Source organism: Metopolophium dirhodum, chromosome 3 (genome assembly GCF_019925205.1).
Source record: "Metopolophium dirhodum isolate CAU chromosome 3, ASM1992520v1, whole genome shotgun sequence".
In the NCBI taxonomy this organism is placed as follows: Eukaryota; Metazoa; Arthropoda; class Insecta; order Hemiptera; family Aphididae; genus Metopolophium; species Metopolophium dirhodum.
In genome coordinates this window covers 16,348,641-16,368,286 of record NC_083562.1, presented here as the reverse complement: position 1 = coordinate 16,368,286, position 19,646 = coordinate 16,348,641, and the positions used below count along the sequence as shown (strand labels likewise).

Genomic DNA, 19,646 nt, shown 5'->3' with positions numbered 1-19,646 from the left:
ATTACAATGGTGAAAGTTGTAATTTATTTAATTATTGAAGTTTTTAACAAGGTTGTTAATTATTATTTTAATTTAATACAGTATTGGGGTATAAGTATAATGTATATAGTTAAGTAATAAAAGTGCCAACAAAAATGAGTTGTTTTCTGTTAGTTAGTTAATAAATGTTCAGTTATCTTAAAATTAATAATTTTAAAAATTCTGAGATACACTTGCTTGCAATGCATTTGATACCTTGATAATCTTATCACAACTATTATACTATAAAATATTTATTAAGCTTTCCTAGGCAAACTTGATCTATTTTAATTTATAGAAACTCGATTTAAAGAATTTTAAGATTAATTATAATCTAGTTGTGCTAGTAGATTTATATAAACATAAATATTCAATTCCTGTACCAGATCATGAATGTAATACTAGATATAAGAGAATGATAATATTATACGTTTACAGAATTGTCATAAAGTTTTTAGACAAAAAAGTGTCTGTATATCGGTCTTGATTTATGTCGTTTGTTAAATATTATTATTAATCATTTTAATAATTTAAAATTATTCGAAACATATTTGAAATACTTAGAACTATCTAAGATAATAAATTTATAGAAAGGTTAAAAATGAATAAAATAAAAAAATTTTATTTTATTATATTATTATAATATTATAGGTATTACATCGGATATTATTACTATGAACATAAAATTGTTATTTTTTTAGGTTTCCGTGTTCTTAAAGTGATAAGAACTCGCTCTTCTGGCACAAACTATGTTGTGGGAGGTAGGTGGGGGGGGGGGGGGGGGGGGGGGGGGGGTGCTGCTGCAATATTGTATTCCATTGTTAGTTTATGTATAATTATGTTTTGTTTTGTTGCAATAAATTATTATTATTATTATTAATGTTTGTTTATCAACGAATTAACTACTACTTGCCAAAAAGTTTTTCTTTTTGGATATTCAATTGTTATTATATATTTATCAATCAGCTCAGCATGGAGACAAAATATTTATGAACAGTTATATATATTTGTCAAGTAAAACAAAAACTATAGTGAGGAATTTGGGTCTTCCATTTGAGATACTTCCTTACAGAGAGAAAATAAAGTAGAACACTCCGATGAATTATACCAGTAAACATTGTTTCAAAAACATTGCACAATCTTTATCAGTCGATTTTTCATTCCCTTCTCATCATTTATTAAAGCCCTAAAAAAGAGAAAAGTACCTGGAGAAGGAAAAAGCAAGAAAAATTTGTGTCAGTATGGTTCGAATGGCCAACGTATTAAAAATGGGCGGCGGAACAAATGAGTTAAACGTCTTGAAAAATTGGGATCGTGTTTTCTGAAAAAAGGGCAAGAAAAATTGAGGTCCGTTTTGTCATTTGACAAATACCTTTGTAGACCTATGTCGGAGAGTCTTGTTAATCCTTTTGGTTTATTCCCGTCTTCATAAAAAACCGATGATATTAGGCCGATGCCCGATGAATAAATGTTTAACACCCCCTCGCGCTATTATGTTATTATCATGGCCTTTAATTTTAATGATAGCAATAAAATCATAAAAATAATATAAGCATACCATACAATTTATTTTCACGAGCAGGGTGGAAAAAACTATAATATATAAAATAATATATTATATTTACTATATATTTAAATATTTAAGTAAAAAAAAATATAATTGAATTGTTTATTAAATTATCATGAGTAAACAAAATTTAATTTACTGAAATTAATAAAAATAAATACAAACATTTGGTTATAGTACTTACAAACATTTTCTGTGTAAAACAGATATAAAGTTAAAAATATATGTAAAAAACGATACTTTGTAAGTAGGTATCAAATCGGTATTGTTATGATGAGACAAAAACTATATTGTATATAACGCTTAGCCATACAACGTTTACGTATGTTCAGTTTCAAAATATAGACAATGGTATCACCAAGCAAACAAAAGCTGCATGCTTTTGAAAATAAAGTAGTTAACCATAAATGCGGGTTTGTATTCAATGTAGTGAGGCGGAGAAGGCATAATAAAGATATAAGATAAATGACCTAATTACCTCGAATAAGCAGCACCATAAAAGAGTAAGAATCAGACGGCTTCGTTAAGCAACCCATACTGTGCAAAGTGATAAGAGAAATCAGAAAATAAAATCTGACGTATTTAGATTCCCGATCGATAGTAAAGTCTAAGCTGAAATAAGTGGATTGATTGAAACAAAACTTAGTAGTTGCAAACACTCAAGCACCGAAATCTCTCCGGACAAAGTCATGACAAAATCGTAAAATAAAAAAATATATTATTATCAATAAAAGGATCACATTATATTAAAATAAATTAACACTTTGGCAATAGAATTTCTTGAAAAGTGAAATTAAATATAATAAATAAAAAAAATGTTTAATTTAGATCAGGAAACTACAGGACGGTAGGTATACTGAAATGTAAATAGATTAGATTTGTTGTACTTTATATATCAAGATTTCTAAAATTATTATAAAATGTTAAAATAATGTAAGAGAATATAATATTTCCTTGATTTGTATGTAAAATATGGTATGGATTTATAGTAATGCAGTAAAGTTTGTATTTTGAATGGCAACAGTAAAAACTACTTTGAATTATGTATTTTCTTATAGTTAACTAATGCCGCTGAAAACCTAAATAATCTTCATAATATAAGTTAGTTTTCTATAATTCCAAAAAAATTTTACAATACCCTTACAATTTGTCGAGAAAGTTTCTATGAACGATAAAAAATGTATATGAATATAATATATATTATAATAGACGGCTTTTATTGCAATTAAGTATCATTCTCAAATACTAATCCAAAAATAAACTTTTCTTCCATCTACATTATTTTAAAATACCACATGCATGGTCTGGATAAAGATAATAGTAAGTGGTCTTACGGTTTCAGAGTACATTTCTATTTCGCGTATAGAGCTTTGAAATCAAATAGCAGCATTAAAACGGTAATAATTTCAATCCGTTTATCTTTATCGTCATGTGATCGTGTCTTCCGGGGAAAAAAAAATCGAAGTTATACAACGAACTATTTTTCTTAAATTGACTACTCAATAACATAATATAAGTATAATAATATAACACAACGTAAATGTACTTCACTTTTAAATTAAGAATATTTTGAAAATAACAGAAGCATTCGAATAATAATATGATTTATCAAAATAATATACAAATTAAAAAAAAGTGATCATTAGAATAATAATTATTATAATGTATTTATTGATTTAATTTTGATGTATAATGCAGGTATCACCAATTAATATTTTCAGAAGGCTACACATTTAAAATACTAACAGTCGTCTATGCTCACCACAGTGGCACATTACAACTATCCAAAGCGATCATACTAACGTTTCTGACCCTATCGAATTGTGTACCCGTTCGCATTCTTTATTTCCTTATATTATATTATATTAAACTATATCATACAAATCATGTTTTCTCGTGCTACATTTGATAGTTATAATCAATTTAGGCTGTGTTTCACAATCTGTGGGGGGCACCTCTGGCAAATGGCGAGATTTAACACATATTAAAGTCAACCACCACCGACTATTCAAACAATACTTAAATGTTTTATTTTTAATACGGTTCAAGACCAAAACGGTTTGCTCAAATCAAATGACTAAATATTATTATGACTATCGTAATTAGAGTAATTCTTGAATTCTATTATTTTTTTATACATAACACGTTAGACATTATACTATCATAGACAAACACACTTAACTATCGAATTATAAATGATTGAATGATATACAAAAGAACCTCTTTAACTGCAAGCTTAATCAAATTTTATTATTTTTTTATATTTATATAGATAATGGGTATGAAATTATATGATTATTTAAATTAGACTTTCTGACACTTAGCCATAACTAGTTTATTATAAGCATATTCTAATGTAAGATTATATAACAATTTATAATTTATTTAAATTGTGCTACTTTTATAAAACACATATGGCGATTCTAAATATTGTAAAAAATGTTTCAATAATATCATGTGTGAAATTATGAAACTTGTCTTAAAATATCATAACCTTTGTTTTTGTAAAATGTTGAAGTAAATATTATTTATATTTAATAATTCAAAAATAAAAACTGTAAATTTGAACTTAACAAAATTTCATACAACGTTGTGACAAAACAATTGTTATCAGAAACAGTGCTTATTATACTACAAAATTGTTTAAAAATCAGTTAAAATGCATACCTAAAATGATAAAAATTTAAAAACATTATTTTATCTACGTGTATCTTCTCTTTAAAAAATATTAAAACAGAATTTTTCACCTAACTATTTAAACTAAAATGGAATTTTATATTTTTGTTTTAGTTTCAATGGAGTCGAGCTCGTCGCTACAAAATATACAACCAATGTCACAAAAAGAAACACCTATACAAAGACCACTCTTTGACGACATTTCACCTCATAATGTAACAGCTGTCGTTGGACAAACTGCCATTCTCCACTGCAGAGTCAAACATGTATCCGACAGAACGGTAAATAAACATTTAAAGATATATTTATTTCAGTCTCAATTACTTAGTGATAACGCAATTCATCCTTAATTTGGAAGTGCAAAGTATTACAAATATTTAAAAATAAGATCTTATGTCTTTATATTAATTAGTACTAAGGAGAAGTTTATTCATTTAATTTATTCTCGTAGATTGACCTAATTTTTGAATGAAAACAAGACATATAACGTATAAGTAAATATGAATATACTCTAAAATAGTATGAGTTGGTTCTTGGTATTATGAATAAATTTTAATTAGTCTGAATATTTCAAAAAGTTCATAGAATGTAAAAATATGGCTTGGTAAAAGTTTCAAGTATCTACGATTGTTATTTTATTTTTATTTCCAACAAAATAACTTAAATCTCTGTATAGGAAAAATATATTTTTTCGTTTAAATATCGAATTTCACACATATTTTAATTTGAACCGTTTATAAAAATTGTATCTATGTATTTATAAAATATTTAAATTAACAAAAAAAATTGTATGAATACTTGTATTACTTTTATAGAGCATTGGTGTAAAAATTGAAAATGTTATGAATTTTTGACGGAAAAATAATTTGCAATGTTTTTTTTTTTTTTAATAAGTTTAAACAACAATTAAAATTTTTAACGTTCACCAAAAAAAACTGTTACTGTATTTTTGGAATTTTTAAGCTGAGCATTAAAAAAAACGTACGAACTTGAAACTAGTGGTTTCTCTAATGATCTGGATGTGCAATAAGAAAGGATTTTTCGATATTCGCATTTAAAGTGATGGTCAAACAGGGATCTTAAGATTAACGGTGGAAATTGAAATGTTTATTACTTATAAATGGTTGCCATTTGTTGCAGATTATAATATTAATACTATAAATTAGTATAAATAATTAGTATTTAAATATATAAATGGCTTCCATTGGTTACTCGGGCAGTTGATTAGGTATGAGCATGCATACAATTAGCGAGCGTGTGACCTCGAATAGAGAAACTATATCTTAAAACCAAATGTATGTGTAATGTAATGTAATGTAATGTAATGTAATGTAATGTGTGTAGCTTATAAACGCAAAAACTACTCAATTGAATTTGACGAAAATTTCAGAAATTGTTTTTAGAGATGTCAGAAAAGTTTAGAGAGTATGTAGTTTAAACTACTTAAAAAAAAAATGTAGATACCAAGTGCCATATCCAATCCGCTACTTGTCGAGGTATTTCAGAAAGGTACATTGATGCCGATTTATCCGTGAACTGAGGTACCTATACTAAAACAGAAATACACGCTATTTATGGCTGTATAGCGTATACACTATATAGGATTTGCCACAAAAAAAAAAACAACACAAAAGTGAAGCCTAGATATTCAGCTAGTTTACATATATATTTATAGGTTAGGAATGTTTTGTTTGATTAGTTTAGACATGAGCGTATAAAAATAATTTAAATTATAAAAAAAATAATCGTCTAAATTATAAATATACATATAGCTTAAAATGAATCATTAATAATAAAAATCATGTTATACATAGTACCTAGTTTGCATTGTCATATTATTTTCTAGTTAATTATAAATTATGTCAAGTGTAAAGTATTGTATTACGTAAATGAAAGATAAAAGTTTCACTATAAAACCATCATGCTTAATATATCGCTAAAAAAAACAATAACTTCCTATTTAGGTTTCAAACCCCTAACAAACAGGTTTTTGTGTAGGCCCGAAAGTTTTATTAAATATATTATAAGAACATGCTTACATTATCATCTGTTCACATCTAATAGAGTTCAGTAGATTAGTTTCTGAGTGATAGTACCTTCACTGTAAAACACGATCAATAATATGCATTAGTTTAATATAAATTACAAACTTGTTTGTATGGATATTAATTCATAATAGGTATGCATATAGCTTTTATTGAGTATGGGTAAAAATAAACTACACTACATTGTATTCGATACCAAATAACATTAGCTATTTTAGATTGTCGAATTATTTATCACGTTTAGGGCAGGGACTGGAGGTTTGGAATTTGTATGCGTTTAACGGTTCTGGTAAAGATCAGGGTTCTCAGATGGATTCTCAGGCAGTATTGATTTAATTTCTGTTCTTCAAATAACTAACTTGGGGTTTGGTTAAAACCACATAGAATAAATAAACTTCAAATAATAATATGTTATAATCATCGCTATTTTTTTCTGTTGGAAGCAACAATCATTCATAATATTATCTTTCACATTTGAATTTTTATGGTGCGTTTTTATTATTAGAAATTAGGACTCGGGAATATTAATGAATAAATGTATAAATTGCGTTTAGTAATTAAAATTTGAATGTCAAATAATTTGTAAACAAAAGATGATATATTTTATTGTGCTTAACATCGTTTAGGATAGCATTCTAAGAATGTTTTAGATTTGTACGGAAATAGATTTCAACTCTTTAATAAATACACTTTATAAATTCGATCTCTCACCAACTCATCAGTAATAAATGAAGTAATGGAAAATATTGACGTTAAATGATATTGAATGTTTGACATGTTTGTCCCAAATCCTCTTTAGATTTACAGTCACTGCATTGTAGGTAGTCGTTGATATATTTTAATGCCTGACCGACTTCGCCATTTTCAATCATTCGTCTAATCCAGTCGATCGTCGTTTTTCAAGGCGTCGTAGTGACAAAACGGTAGTTCAATCAGTATATGCAGCCGCTGGTTAAACGCAATCGATATGGCAGATAACTGGCGGTGGTTCCAATCCCTGTTACCAGAGTTAGAGGAATCAAAATACTATTCGAGTATTTGATTCTAAAAAATAATAAATCGCAAATTACATACACGATTCAGAAACAAAATAAAAAGAATATCTGTATTACTTGGAAATTGTATTATTAAAATTAGTTCAAGCAGTGATGGGTTATATTAATTTACTACTGTTCGTTATTTTTGTTAGAGTTTATAGAGTTGATCTGCGTTCAAAGTTTCGATTGTTTTATTTAAATTAATATGCAGCTACTTGTCAAACTGAAATTTTGCCAAAAGTTATCGTACTAAAAATACAGTGTGAATTAACAATATTTAACAGTATTATTTATATTTTGTATTTGGAAATATTATTTTAACTAGTGAGTACCCAACTAACAAAAATCGTTCTTACAAATCTAATGATTCGTGTTCATAAATTATATTAATACACCCAACTTATAAGACGATTTGGCAGCAAACGAGTTGTATCCAAAACTCGGAACTGTGTCCTTCGATTTTTTTCAAGTTACACGATTTGTGTCTGATAGGGTTTTATGGGTCACACGGGTTGTGTCCGGTAGATTTGTCTTGGCGAAAAAGAAGTTAAGTTTACACAAGTTGTGTGCCAATAAATTAAAATCGGATAATTTCCCGAGATTGACAGATGACTAACCTAACAGATTTTCAGATGATTTAATGATAGCATAACATTATTATAAGGATATACAATATACAGATATATGAAACATCACATTAACTTAACGGTTATTAATGTATCTAAATAGGTTTAACTACTTAATATATTATTTTAAGTACCTACCTATTTCGATATTATGTCAAAACATTCATAATAATATGTAACACTATCAGAGATTTTATTCACTGATTGTTATTAAAATAACGCAAATCGTTCACTTATAAAATTATTTATTGGTGATTACTGATTTGTTAATTGTGTCATTGGTATTATTAAGAATCTAAATCACAGCCACTCATAATCATGTCTAAGTATTTACATGACTACTGATCAGTGTACTTTGAGAGTAATATATATGTATATATATATATATGTATATATATATATATATATATAGGAGATATTATTTAAATTATAAATCACACAATTATTTCATGAATCAACAATCCACCCAAGCATATCATGTGGTGTGGATTACACAGTTAAGTTTATTATCATCATAACATATAGCCGGAAATATGAATATAAGAGGATAAAACGTCGCATACCACAACAAACAGGAGAAACACTACAACATGACCTATTACCAAATAAAAACATCATACACTTTTAAAAGAAACAATATTATACAACCTAATTTCAGTTAATCATATTATATTATTGTAATTTATTAAATACAACAGTGTAAATAAGTCTTAAAAACGAATAGCCATAGATTTCGATATTATTTAGATCAATAAAAAATATAATATAATATAATATTTAAAAGTATTTGAAATATAATTAAAATAATAATATGTGGTAATTATGCATAACGAAAAACCTAATAGGTATACATTTTTAATAGCTTACATAAAATGTATACTTAACTTATACATTTTATCAAATATTAGTCAGTGCAAGTGTAATATAATTTAAATACAAATATTCTTGTTCAAAACTACAGAGGGCTCTGTGAATTTTTTGTTTTAAAACAGTATATCAATCACTCCCGTCTAAATGTAGAATGGTTTGTATTAAATATCTGAAGGATGATCAATAATCAATTATGGTTTATCAAAATATTATTTTTCAGAAATTTAAATAAATTATGCATGGGTCGATATTATAAAACAGAAACGTTATAAATATACATAATATAATACGTACATGTTTTATCTTACACATCTGGTGATGGTTTTTGTAAATTCCCAATTATGATATAAGGTTAAATAATATTTTATGAGTCGTCATTTTTCATTTATAAATCGTTAATTTATGACCCTAATGTATTAGGTACATCAATAAGATTGTTATGATAAAATACAAAATATATTTATAGTCATTATCGAGCGAGAAAATGTATTAAATATTGTTTTAATATGTATAATTTTTAAAATTGTATAAATAGAATAAATCATCATTTAAATAATCATTATTTTTGTATAATTCAATAATTTTTACGAACCAATAAATAAACATTGGAAATCCTGGTATTTTAATATCCAGACGAATAGTGATTAACATTAATAAAAAAAATTAGAAAATATTCTTTCATGTGATAAAAGTATTTTTTATGAAACTGCATGTTTAATAAGTAGTTACCTACCTATTATCATTGTTATGTTCACAATTTTGAATATTAATAAAGTATAATAAAATAAAAAAATAATAGTAATGGATGAAAAATTGGATTTAATTAATATGTCACGAACCTCATGAGTGAACAACTCCTTAACTTTTATTTTTTGATTTAGAAAAAAACCATTATGAGAATACCTCAGAATGAGTCATTACTTATTTAAGTTTTACTTTAATATAGCTCGCGATGTAATAATATCGAAGTATCGTATTTTTTTTCTACCAATGCGTGCGCAATATTGAATTAATAACCTCTAGAAAGTTGGAAAACTTTGATAGACAAGTCTGTAGAAAGGCTCATAAAATATTCATTGCCTTGATAATTCACATAAGACTCAAACTTATTATGATGCTCCGATGTCCCAACATAATAGAACCACATTATTATGAACTCCAAACTTTGTCCCGTTGACAAATTTATTAACTACCTGTAAAGGTGTTCGTTCTTACAGGAAAGATGAGCTGTTATGTTCACAACTCGATATCTCACGTCAAAAACTTTCTTTCATAGATTGCATATGAGAGCGTCAAAGAGATTAAGTTCTGTACATCAAATAACAAGATATTACGATTTTACGGGCCACACATTCGTTCATTCTAAACAACTAATATGGTATTCCATCAACGAAAACAATTTAAAATAACTTATACAATTAAATGTGTTAATATTATATAGTATAAATATACTAAATAGGTAACTTCTTTATTTACCGATCATTTTTAATTTTTTTTTTGAAAAGGGGTGTTTTACATGCTTTTTTCAAAAGTGTTTGTAAACATTTGCGGACATTTTTGGTTTAAAAGTTAGAGCCATTTTACGTTTTACCAGGTGACTTTGAGGTGGTTTTGCATAACAAATCGAGGGATATTTTCGTTTTAAGCTGTCCGAGTGAACGAGTGACCCAGTCCGGCTTCTAGGTGCAACCAAATCCAAAATAAATTTGTTTACTCCGTGACCTACCTGATATGGTGTTGCATAGCAAATTGTGGGACGTTTTTGTTTTAAGCTGTCCTAGCGAGCGTAGTGAGTGAGTGACATGGCCCGGTTAACAAGCGCTTGAAATTTGTTATAATCACGGTAAACTATATAACGTTGTACGCATGCGTTAAACTTAAACACCGAAAATCGTGAACTTCGTGAGGATATAACTTAAATGCTAATAATTTCCGCCAACTTATTTTTGCACTGCTGTTCTTAACTCGTTGAAATATATAGGTTTCAGAAAAAAGGAGGTCACACGGTAAGGAAGTTTTGTCCCAAAAATAATATATTAATAAAAATTAAACGAAATGTTGTTGGAAACTTGAAAAATTAATGAACTATAACATTATGTGGCTAAAAACACATAATCCTAAATCTAGGGTAGGTGTTTATGCTGATTTGTTTCATTAATTTTAAGTTTTCAACAGTGTCACATATTTTGGTTTCCGCCAAATTCAAAACGTTCTGATTTTTGTCTTCACTGGAATAATCAATATTTTACACAGGCTTTGAAATGTACTAGGTATATCAACTATAGGTTTTCGAGGAAAGGGCGTCGATTTCCGACGAACAATTTTATCGTCAGCTATACGCATGTGGTATTATGTCGTGTGTACATAATCCTAAAATTAGGGTAGGTTCTTATGCTGATTTGTTTTATTAGTTTTAAGTTTTCAAAAAATAACAGTGTCGTCTTCTTCACATATTTTGGTTTCCGCCAAATTCAAAACGTTTTGATTTTTGTCTTCACTGGAATAATCAATATTTTACACGAGCTTTGAAATGTACTAGGTATATCAGCTAGGTTTTCGAGGAAAGGGCGTCGATTTCCGACGAACAATTTTATCATCAGCTATACGCATGGGATATTATGTCGTGTGCACAGTGTGAATTGCTTTTCCGACACCACAAATCGTCTGACCATTGCAATATTGTATCCACATTTATTTCTTTACTTTCTTCGAACAACATTATTAGAAATAAATAACGTAGCTGCTGACAATATACTATAATATAAACTATATTAGGTACTATTTTAATATTATATCGAATTGTTTAATCGAAAATTCTTACTACAATACACACATACAGTAACGTATATGAACACTATGAACAACTATCTGTACAGCGACCTTATTCATAAACGAGATACAAGAGATACAGTCACTGCTTGTAAAGTCTTCTTTTCTTAAAATATTTGTTAGTTATTAAATTTTTTTCTTTTTTTTTAATGTCAAAGTGGAAATGTACGTTTAATGAATATTTTACAATCTGGCTTAACTGTCCTTAGAAAATTCGAGAAAATAGGCAAAGTGTTTTGTACCTACGGAGTGCAAGGCAGTAATCTCAATCGAGCTCCGAGTTCATTAAAATATTAAACTAATGAACCAATTATTACTAATTACTATAAAATATAAAAACCATTAAAAAAAAGCGAGTAAGTGGGTGTCACTCAGCTGTACAGTAGGTTACAAGTGGGCCACTGTAATGAATGGTGTTACATTTTAATAAATTCACTGACATACTATCATTTTATATGAAAAACGATTCTGAGCGGACGACGATTTGTCGGCTTAGGATATTTTCTATTATATTTATATTATATCGTTGTATTATAATAATTGTACCTGTATAATGTATAAACTATAATAATATAATATTATATTGTTTAATAATTCTTAATAAAAAATAAGAATGGTGGTGAGTACGTTTATGGTTTTTGATAACATCTTATCATACGGTCTTATAGTTTAAGCGTATAGTCTTATAGTTCTGATCCAGATTAATATAACTGAAAATTATTATTTACACAAACAGATTCATAATTTATAAGTACTTAGGTAATACTACTGCACTAGTACTAAACCGTTTATTTTAGAATATTGACTATAAAATAATAATATAATATTTTACTTCCACATAATGCCCATAGATACCTACTTTTATTAGTTATTAGCCAATATAGCTAATTAGTTACGTAATTAAATAGGTAGGTGCAAACAGTTGCTATTACCTATAATAATATTATAATATTAGTATACTTATTTAATTTATTTTGTTATATTAAAACGAATTTTTGAGTTACCTATTGTTATTGATATGTGAAAAAATTAATTTAGCTATTTTATTATATAGAGAATTATGTTATTGCTTGTATTTATTTTAAATTAATATTTTTTTTGTTATCTGGATTTAACACTGATTGTGAAGAACAATTTATTGATTTTTAGTTCTTATTTTGGAAATTAAAATATTTTTTTGACAAAGAAATATGCACATTGTTGCAAGTAAACATGGTAAATATTATGATATGAATTTCAGTTTTCAAATTTCCTTGTTAACAGTAATATATATTACGCGATACATTTAAAATTTGTCTACCTAATGTTATGCGATATATTGATTACAAATTACGAAATAGATATTTTCTCATTGAGCATTATTGACTTGATATCGGTAACCTTCTCATAATATTACAGATATATTACTAATAATCGCCAAATTGGTCAACAATAAGTTTTCAAATCAATGAAAATGTTTTTTTTATGTTCACTAATTAGACCCACTCATACAATGTTCACCTTCAGAATGCACTAGACAGAAAACTTTTGTATTATATTAGCAAAAGACAAATGTTAAAAGTACAGTTATATTATGTGAAACGATTATTTAAGAAATTTACGTATCTACGTAACTAACCATAACTTCTTCAATTGGTTTACAGTTTCCTGTGTTTTATTACATATACGTAAAAACTTAAATTCGTAGTCTTATTATAAAGTACTATACACAAAATCGTGCACGGGATTTCAATGTAGTTTTATTTGACTTACATCTTTGGGGATCTTTATTTCATATCAATATAATGTAAACTGAACATCCCAGGTTAAAAGACAAATTTCTAAAAAACTTACTATTTTAAATTTTAAATTTACTGGTCCCTAAAAATAAACTATAAATGTCTTGGACTTTTGGAGAATTCATTATAAGGTATAAATAAAAATTTATGTCATTGCTCTAAATTGGGAAATCTGTAGACTAATCTGCAGAGGCTAAATACCAATATCAATATGTTACTTTATGATAATATTGTTGATTTTACTTATTATAATGTATATATTAAATCTGTAGTTGAATTTATATGAAATTACTACATTTGATTGTCTGTATCGAGATAATGATATCTTGCAGTTCAATTGACAACTATGTCATGGTTATATTTATAGTCATGTAAAATATACTACACATTTGAGTCATTATTACACTATTCAATTTCTTACCAGGGATATCTTAACTTTGAAGTTTGAAAACATTTATAACTTTAATTAGGCAAGTCTTTTTTTGAATGCTTCAACAAATTTTTGAAACAATACGAACAAATATCAAGGTATGAAATAAATATCCTTATTTTATTGGAATATAGAATTGGATAAATTAGAGATATTATACAATATCAACCAAATATTTACATTGGTAAATAAATAGAAAAATATTATCAGGTATTATACAACATACAATAGTAAATGTTATGACCAGTTTTATGCTAAAATTTTGATAATATAACGCCTACTACTGCTGGTAGTGCTTAGTATCATACACTTATCATCGCATTGATGAAATAATGCGGTTATTAAGTTACAGCAATTGCGTTGGAAAATTACGTTCATCATATCGTCCGGAAAACAATTTTTGCCTTGATGAGATTTAATGAGGTAGTTACATGATACGACTCTCTTGGCCCTCTATGTTCTTATTGTATATATGATGCCAGCAGACGAGTACAAAGGAAAAGGACGTTTTTCGTCGTCGGAAGATGTGGTGGCGGTGGCTCTGGGGTGTTGTTGATGTTGTTGTTCCTACACGTGCAACGATGGTGTAAACGAAATGCAATTTACAATCGTTCGCCCTGTGGTGCTAACGAAATGCTCCCTTGACAATAATTACAGTGGCCGTACAACAGCATAATCCGATTCCGACGAGTCTCCATTTAGGTAATGACTTTTGGTGCCTTACCGTGAACCTATTTCGATAGCGATTCGTGTACGTACACACTATTCAACCACGACAACTGAAACTCGAAAGGCTCTGATTTAGCAAATGCGGTTGTTTCTTATTGGCTCAGGTAAGTTACAATTATTTCTGTGAATGTGTGTGTGTACCGGATTGTGTACAATTTGCATTAGCCGACGACCGATTCTGTAACGTTAATAATTTATTATATAAGATCAAATGACAATATTATTTTTATATTTACAATCTAACATAGGGAACACATTTTTAATATAATACTATCATATTATATACAAATATTCATATTATGTTGTATTTTTTACAGTTTAAGGAAAAGCTATTTTTAAATCTCTTAGATATTCTAATGTCCAATATTTACCTTGTGTGTAAACATTAATCGCAGAGTGAAAATAATAAATTTACTTTTGTATCTGTATTATTTAAAATTTTATGTTGATATAGTGCTTGCGTATATTGTTGTTAAAAACATTTTCTAAAATTTATTAGTACTATTATTGAGGGAAATTTGTGTTGAAATATTTTTTTTATAAGTTATTACACATAATAATATACAAAACTGCGAAGAACCTAAAAAAATAAATAAAAAGTTTCTGTAATAATAATTTGTATTGTAGTAAATACAATATAAATAAAAAGTTAATTTTATGTTTTCTATACAAATATAAATATAATACAGTTTAATATTTATAGACAAATATTATAAACCACAAATAAAAGTAAGTAATAACAATGATTTACAACTAATTGAACTAATAAATATATTTATAGTTGCCTCGTTTATGTTATTTGATTATATTTGTTTCAGTAAAAAAAAAATAATATTAATTCAGCTAATACTTTTTTTGGTACATTAAATAATAATCGACTGTTCAATAATATAACATAGACCGGGGAAAAACAATATAAGATTGTTGAAATGAACGACAGTAATAGTAGTGAAAACGTTTTCAAACACATCAGAAAACCATTAAATGAACATTACATACCGTAAGTCATACCATATACTTACATAATATGTATATTGCATCAACTAAAACTGTTGTTGAAGCAATAGAACATACACGTTAGTGACGTGTAGATTCTTGGTGAGACTGCCGAATGAAAAAAATCACTGCACCTGGCCATTAAATAACAATTTTCTTTATTTTTTCGTTTCAAAAATTTTGATTAAAATCTCATGTCGATACCGCCTATAAAATATATTTATGCGTATATACCTACAGAATGCAACTATTAATTTTAAAGTGAAATGTATCCGTATATGCCCGGGGCCTCTTGTAGTTTGACCATAGCAATAACAATGATAATATTCTAGTGGTAGCATAACCAAACCTTTGTCAGATCATTGTGCTAATATTTGATTATTATACCAGTTATAATGATCGTCGTTAACATGATAACATTTACTCAGACTTTTGAGTAGCTGTTGTGTAGTCCGAATTTTTTACGGAACACGTAGGGTGTGATATTAAATAAAAAGTTCTTCATTATTAGCACCTAACATCATAAACGTTTACCCGACGCCTTGGGTTCGTGTATAATAATGTAATATAATATATTCGATTAGATAATATGCTTATCGTTTACCAACAATACTATTATTATGATGTATAATATTATATATTATACCTATACCATATATTTATACCGAGTAAAACTAACTTGTAAAAACTAACTGAGTAACTTTGTAGCTATGGACTAGGCAATTTTTCATCTACCTACCTATTATAATTTTTAAGCAAAAACTTCTTCAGACGTATCAAAATTCTTACTTAAGCTATTATTTATAATCTTTTAGTCTTTATCAAACCTCATTAATTCTTTTAAAAGAGTTTTTAGTGCAATAAATTATAGTTTGGTAAATCAATATATTTACATTATTACAATATATGTATATATATATATATATATAGGCATACAGAGTGATTCACAAGGCGACCCCTTTTATTTTCTTCAATTATACAGTTAAATAAAAAATAATTTTTAGAATTTTTAAATATCCTTAAACATCAAATGTTCAATTGTCTTGCGATATCGTGTACTACTAAAGAAGTGTTCTGCGAAGATACAACCCACCCAATTTTTCTGTAAATTATTTAGTAGATAATTTTTCTGAAAATGTTTAAGTATCGAAATCAAAATTCTAACAAGTATTTTTTTAGTTTTTTTTAAGATTAATATTAAGGCTAATATTTCCAAAAAAAAGGACAATGGTATAATAGGGCTTGGAAATATTATAGAGTCTACAGTGATTTGAAAATATTAGTAATTAATATTAATCCATCAACATTAATTATAATTTGTAAAAATGGTCCAAGTATGATATATATTAGATCCAATATTACATCTAGTTTATATTAATGATATTGTAAAACCATTTTGATCACCATCCTTAGAATAAACAAGTTGATAACTGACAAACTCGTTCGAGTTTTTAATTTTTAATTATTTACATCAACATTTTTAAAAAATCATTAAGTAATTTAAAGTAAAACGGTGGGAGATAGGGGGTGATACTCTTTTTAATAATAGAAGTTTATATCGCCACAGGACACTCCTTAGGTAGTACAAACAAATTCAAGAATTTTAAAATATAGTCCTATAGAGTACCTAGGTACATTTAAAATTCTAAAAATCAAAATAATGAATTCATTATTAAAGGGAAAATAGAGATGAGCATGTTTAGTGAATGTATTTATTTATCGTATGGCAAATACTTAGTAGATCATCATAATATATATATATATATATATAATCATATACAATTAAGCTTACAAATATAGAGAGTATATTATTTCTAGATTTTATTTTCAAGAATAATATTAAAATTTACTTTAATAATAAATTAACATTTTATCGTAAAACTTACTTAGGAATGGATTTATATCCGGCCTAACATTATAATCTGTAGCATACAACCTGTGGATAGTGGATTTCAGTTATTTCATACTCTTAGGTGGAATACTTGGCTCTTAAAAGTTTCAATGCGATAAGCGAAACCTTAAGGCTAGATTTGTGCTCAAAGATGTTGGATCCAAAAAGATTACAGTTCAAAAGCAATATCAACAAACAGAATGACATAAATTGCTAGAACACGGTTATAGAACTTAGTGGTGTGTGTATATGACATAGGGAGTCAAAAGTCAAATACATTGTTGATTGTAAATTAATGCACACCCAATGGTGGTTCATGTAATGTTACTTTCATATAGGTAATATGTTTGTTACTCCCCCACCACCTATAAAAAATTAACACATTCAAAAAATAATAATTAATAAATACTTTCTATTATTTTTTGTCGGTAGATAATATGAAAACAATAAAGAAGGAATTTGATTATATTTTTACTTTATCGATTATTTTTATTTCAATTCATCCGACATAGAAACTGCATTTCCATATAATATATAAAATAGTATTATATAGACTGAATGGTAAACTTGATAATTATAATTCATTATGGAAACTTTACTGTACATTGTAATATAACTAAAACAGTCGGTCCGTTGTCGCGCGTTGTTTGAAATCCATGAATTTCCCGTCGTTCGTTATTAAACAATAGTCGCGCGAATCCCATATGTAGGTTAGTTGTCATCGTATCGAAAATATTTCTACATTCAATTCGCTTACAGCTCGAAATCCACCTTCACGCGATGTACCTAATGAATAGCCACCTAATGGTGCATCGCACAATGGATATAAATAATAATAAGAGTTTTATTAAAAATCATCGGCATTAACAAATTTTGACTTACCACCGTAGTTCAATAAAATTACGTGTACACGTTTTAGACTCAACATTTCCCAAGCCAATTTTTTGTAATTGTTTGTTTTCCTACATTTTTTAGTACAGCATTAGGTATACACCGTTTCAATCTAAATAAGTTAGTAATACTCTGCTGCAAATTATTCATTTTTCACTACATAAATACATTTATGATGTTTTACTAGAAATAGTGCATTTTGATAAGCACTCAAAAATATACTAAGAACCAGAAGTGGCACAAGTTTTTTTTTGTGAGCAATTATTTTATTCATCAACTCGTCATCCCCCCAAACATACACATCAACAAGTTAATAATTATAATCATTCGTAATTGATAAAATTATTATTTATTATTTTGTATTAAAAAGTAACACGTATTACCTATAACCATTATAAAATAATATTAATTTAATATAATAACCTCTAAAATTCTATAAATGTATTATTACCTATAGTATGATATAACTAGGTGTGTCCGTGGACAAAATTGGAGCGGGGTAATAAAGGGAAACATATATTTTGGTCTCTAATAATATAAAATGTTGCATGAAAAAATATAATTTTTCTTGATAGAAATTCCAGTGCAAGCGTTGCAATTTATCCCGGCGCCTTGTCAAGCTTTACTTTGTTTATTTTCAAAAATCGGCCGTAATTGGGAGATGGTTTCAAGTTTATACAATAATCCGTTTAATGTATTCACACATGAGGGTGCAATACATACATTAAGCCAATTTGAAACTAGGCATCATCAATATCTACTATAGCATTTTCTAATGTATCCCCTACGATCGATGAATGCTTGCAGCAAAGGCGAGACAAGAATATTTTTTTGAAAGACGATATTTTGAGATTGGTCAGAAGCAAAAAACGTAGATCTAGCCTTAAAACATATTTATGTTTAAAACAAATAATAGTATATAATATTTATCTTTTTTTAAGATTATTAACTTTTTAAATTTCCGGTAGATCAATAATGTTCAATTAATTATATGATATAATTTATATCCAATCATAATAATAACTATTTTATTCTCTGTGACCGCAATGACATCCATATAAATATAAATTTCGTACCTTATTACCTTCTCATGTAAAACAAAATATTTGTATAACATAGAGAAAACGTAATTACAGTATTATTGAAGTTTTCATAATATACGGAACGTTATGAATCGTTCCATATATTTTCGTGTTATCATTAATGTTATCATAATGCGAATAATGAGTAATCAATCATATTTAATTAATGACAGCACCTAGA

At 27.3% G+C, this 19,646-nt stretch overlaps 1 protein-coding gene across 4 annotated transcripts in view; it reads left to right on the top strand.

Annotated features, from left to right (window-relative positions):
- The window catches only part of LOC132941597 (zwei Ig domain protein zig-8-like), a 295,382-nt gene that overhangs the window by 234,060 nt on the left and 41,676 nt on the right, over positions 1 to 19,646 (top strand). For all 4 annotated transcript variants that reach the window (XM_061009721.1, XM_061009720.1, XM_061009723.1 and 1 more), the window contains exon 3: positions 4,376 to 4,542. In XM_061009721.1, coding sequence (XP_060865704.1) covers positions 4,376 to 4,542 — 167 coding nt within the window. The remainder of the gene's footprint in view (positions 1 to 4,375; positions 4,543 to 19,646) is intronic.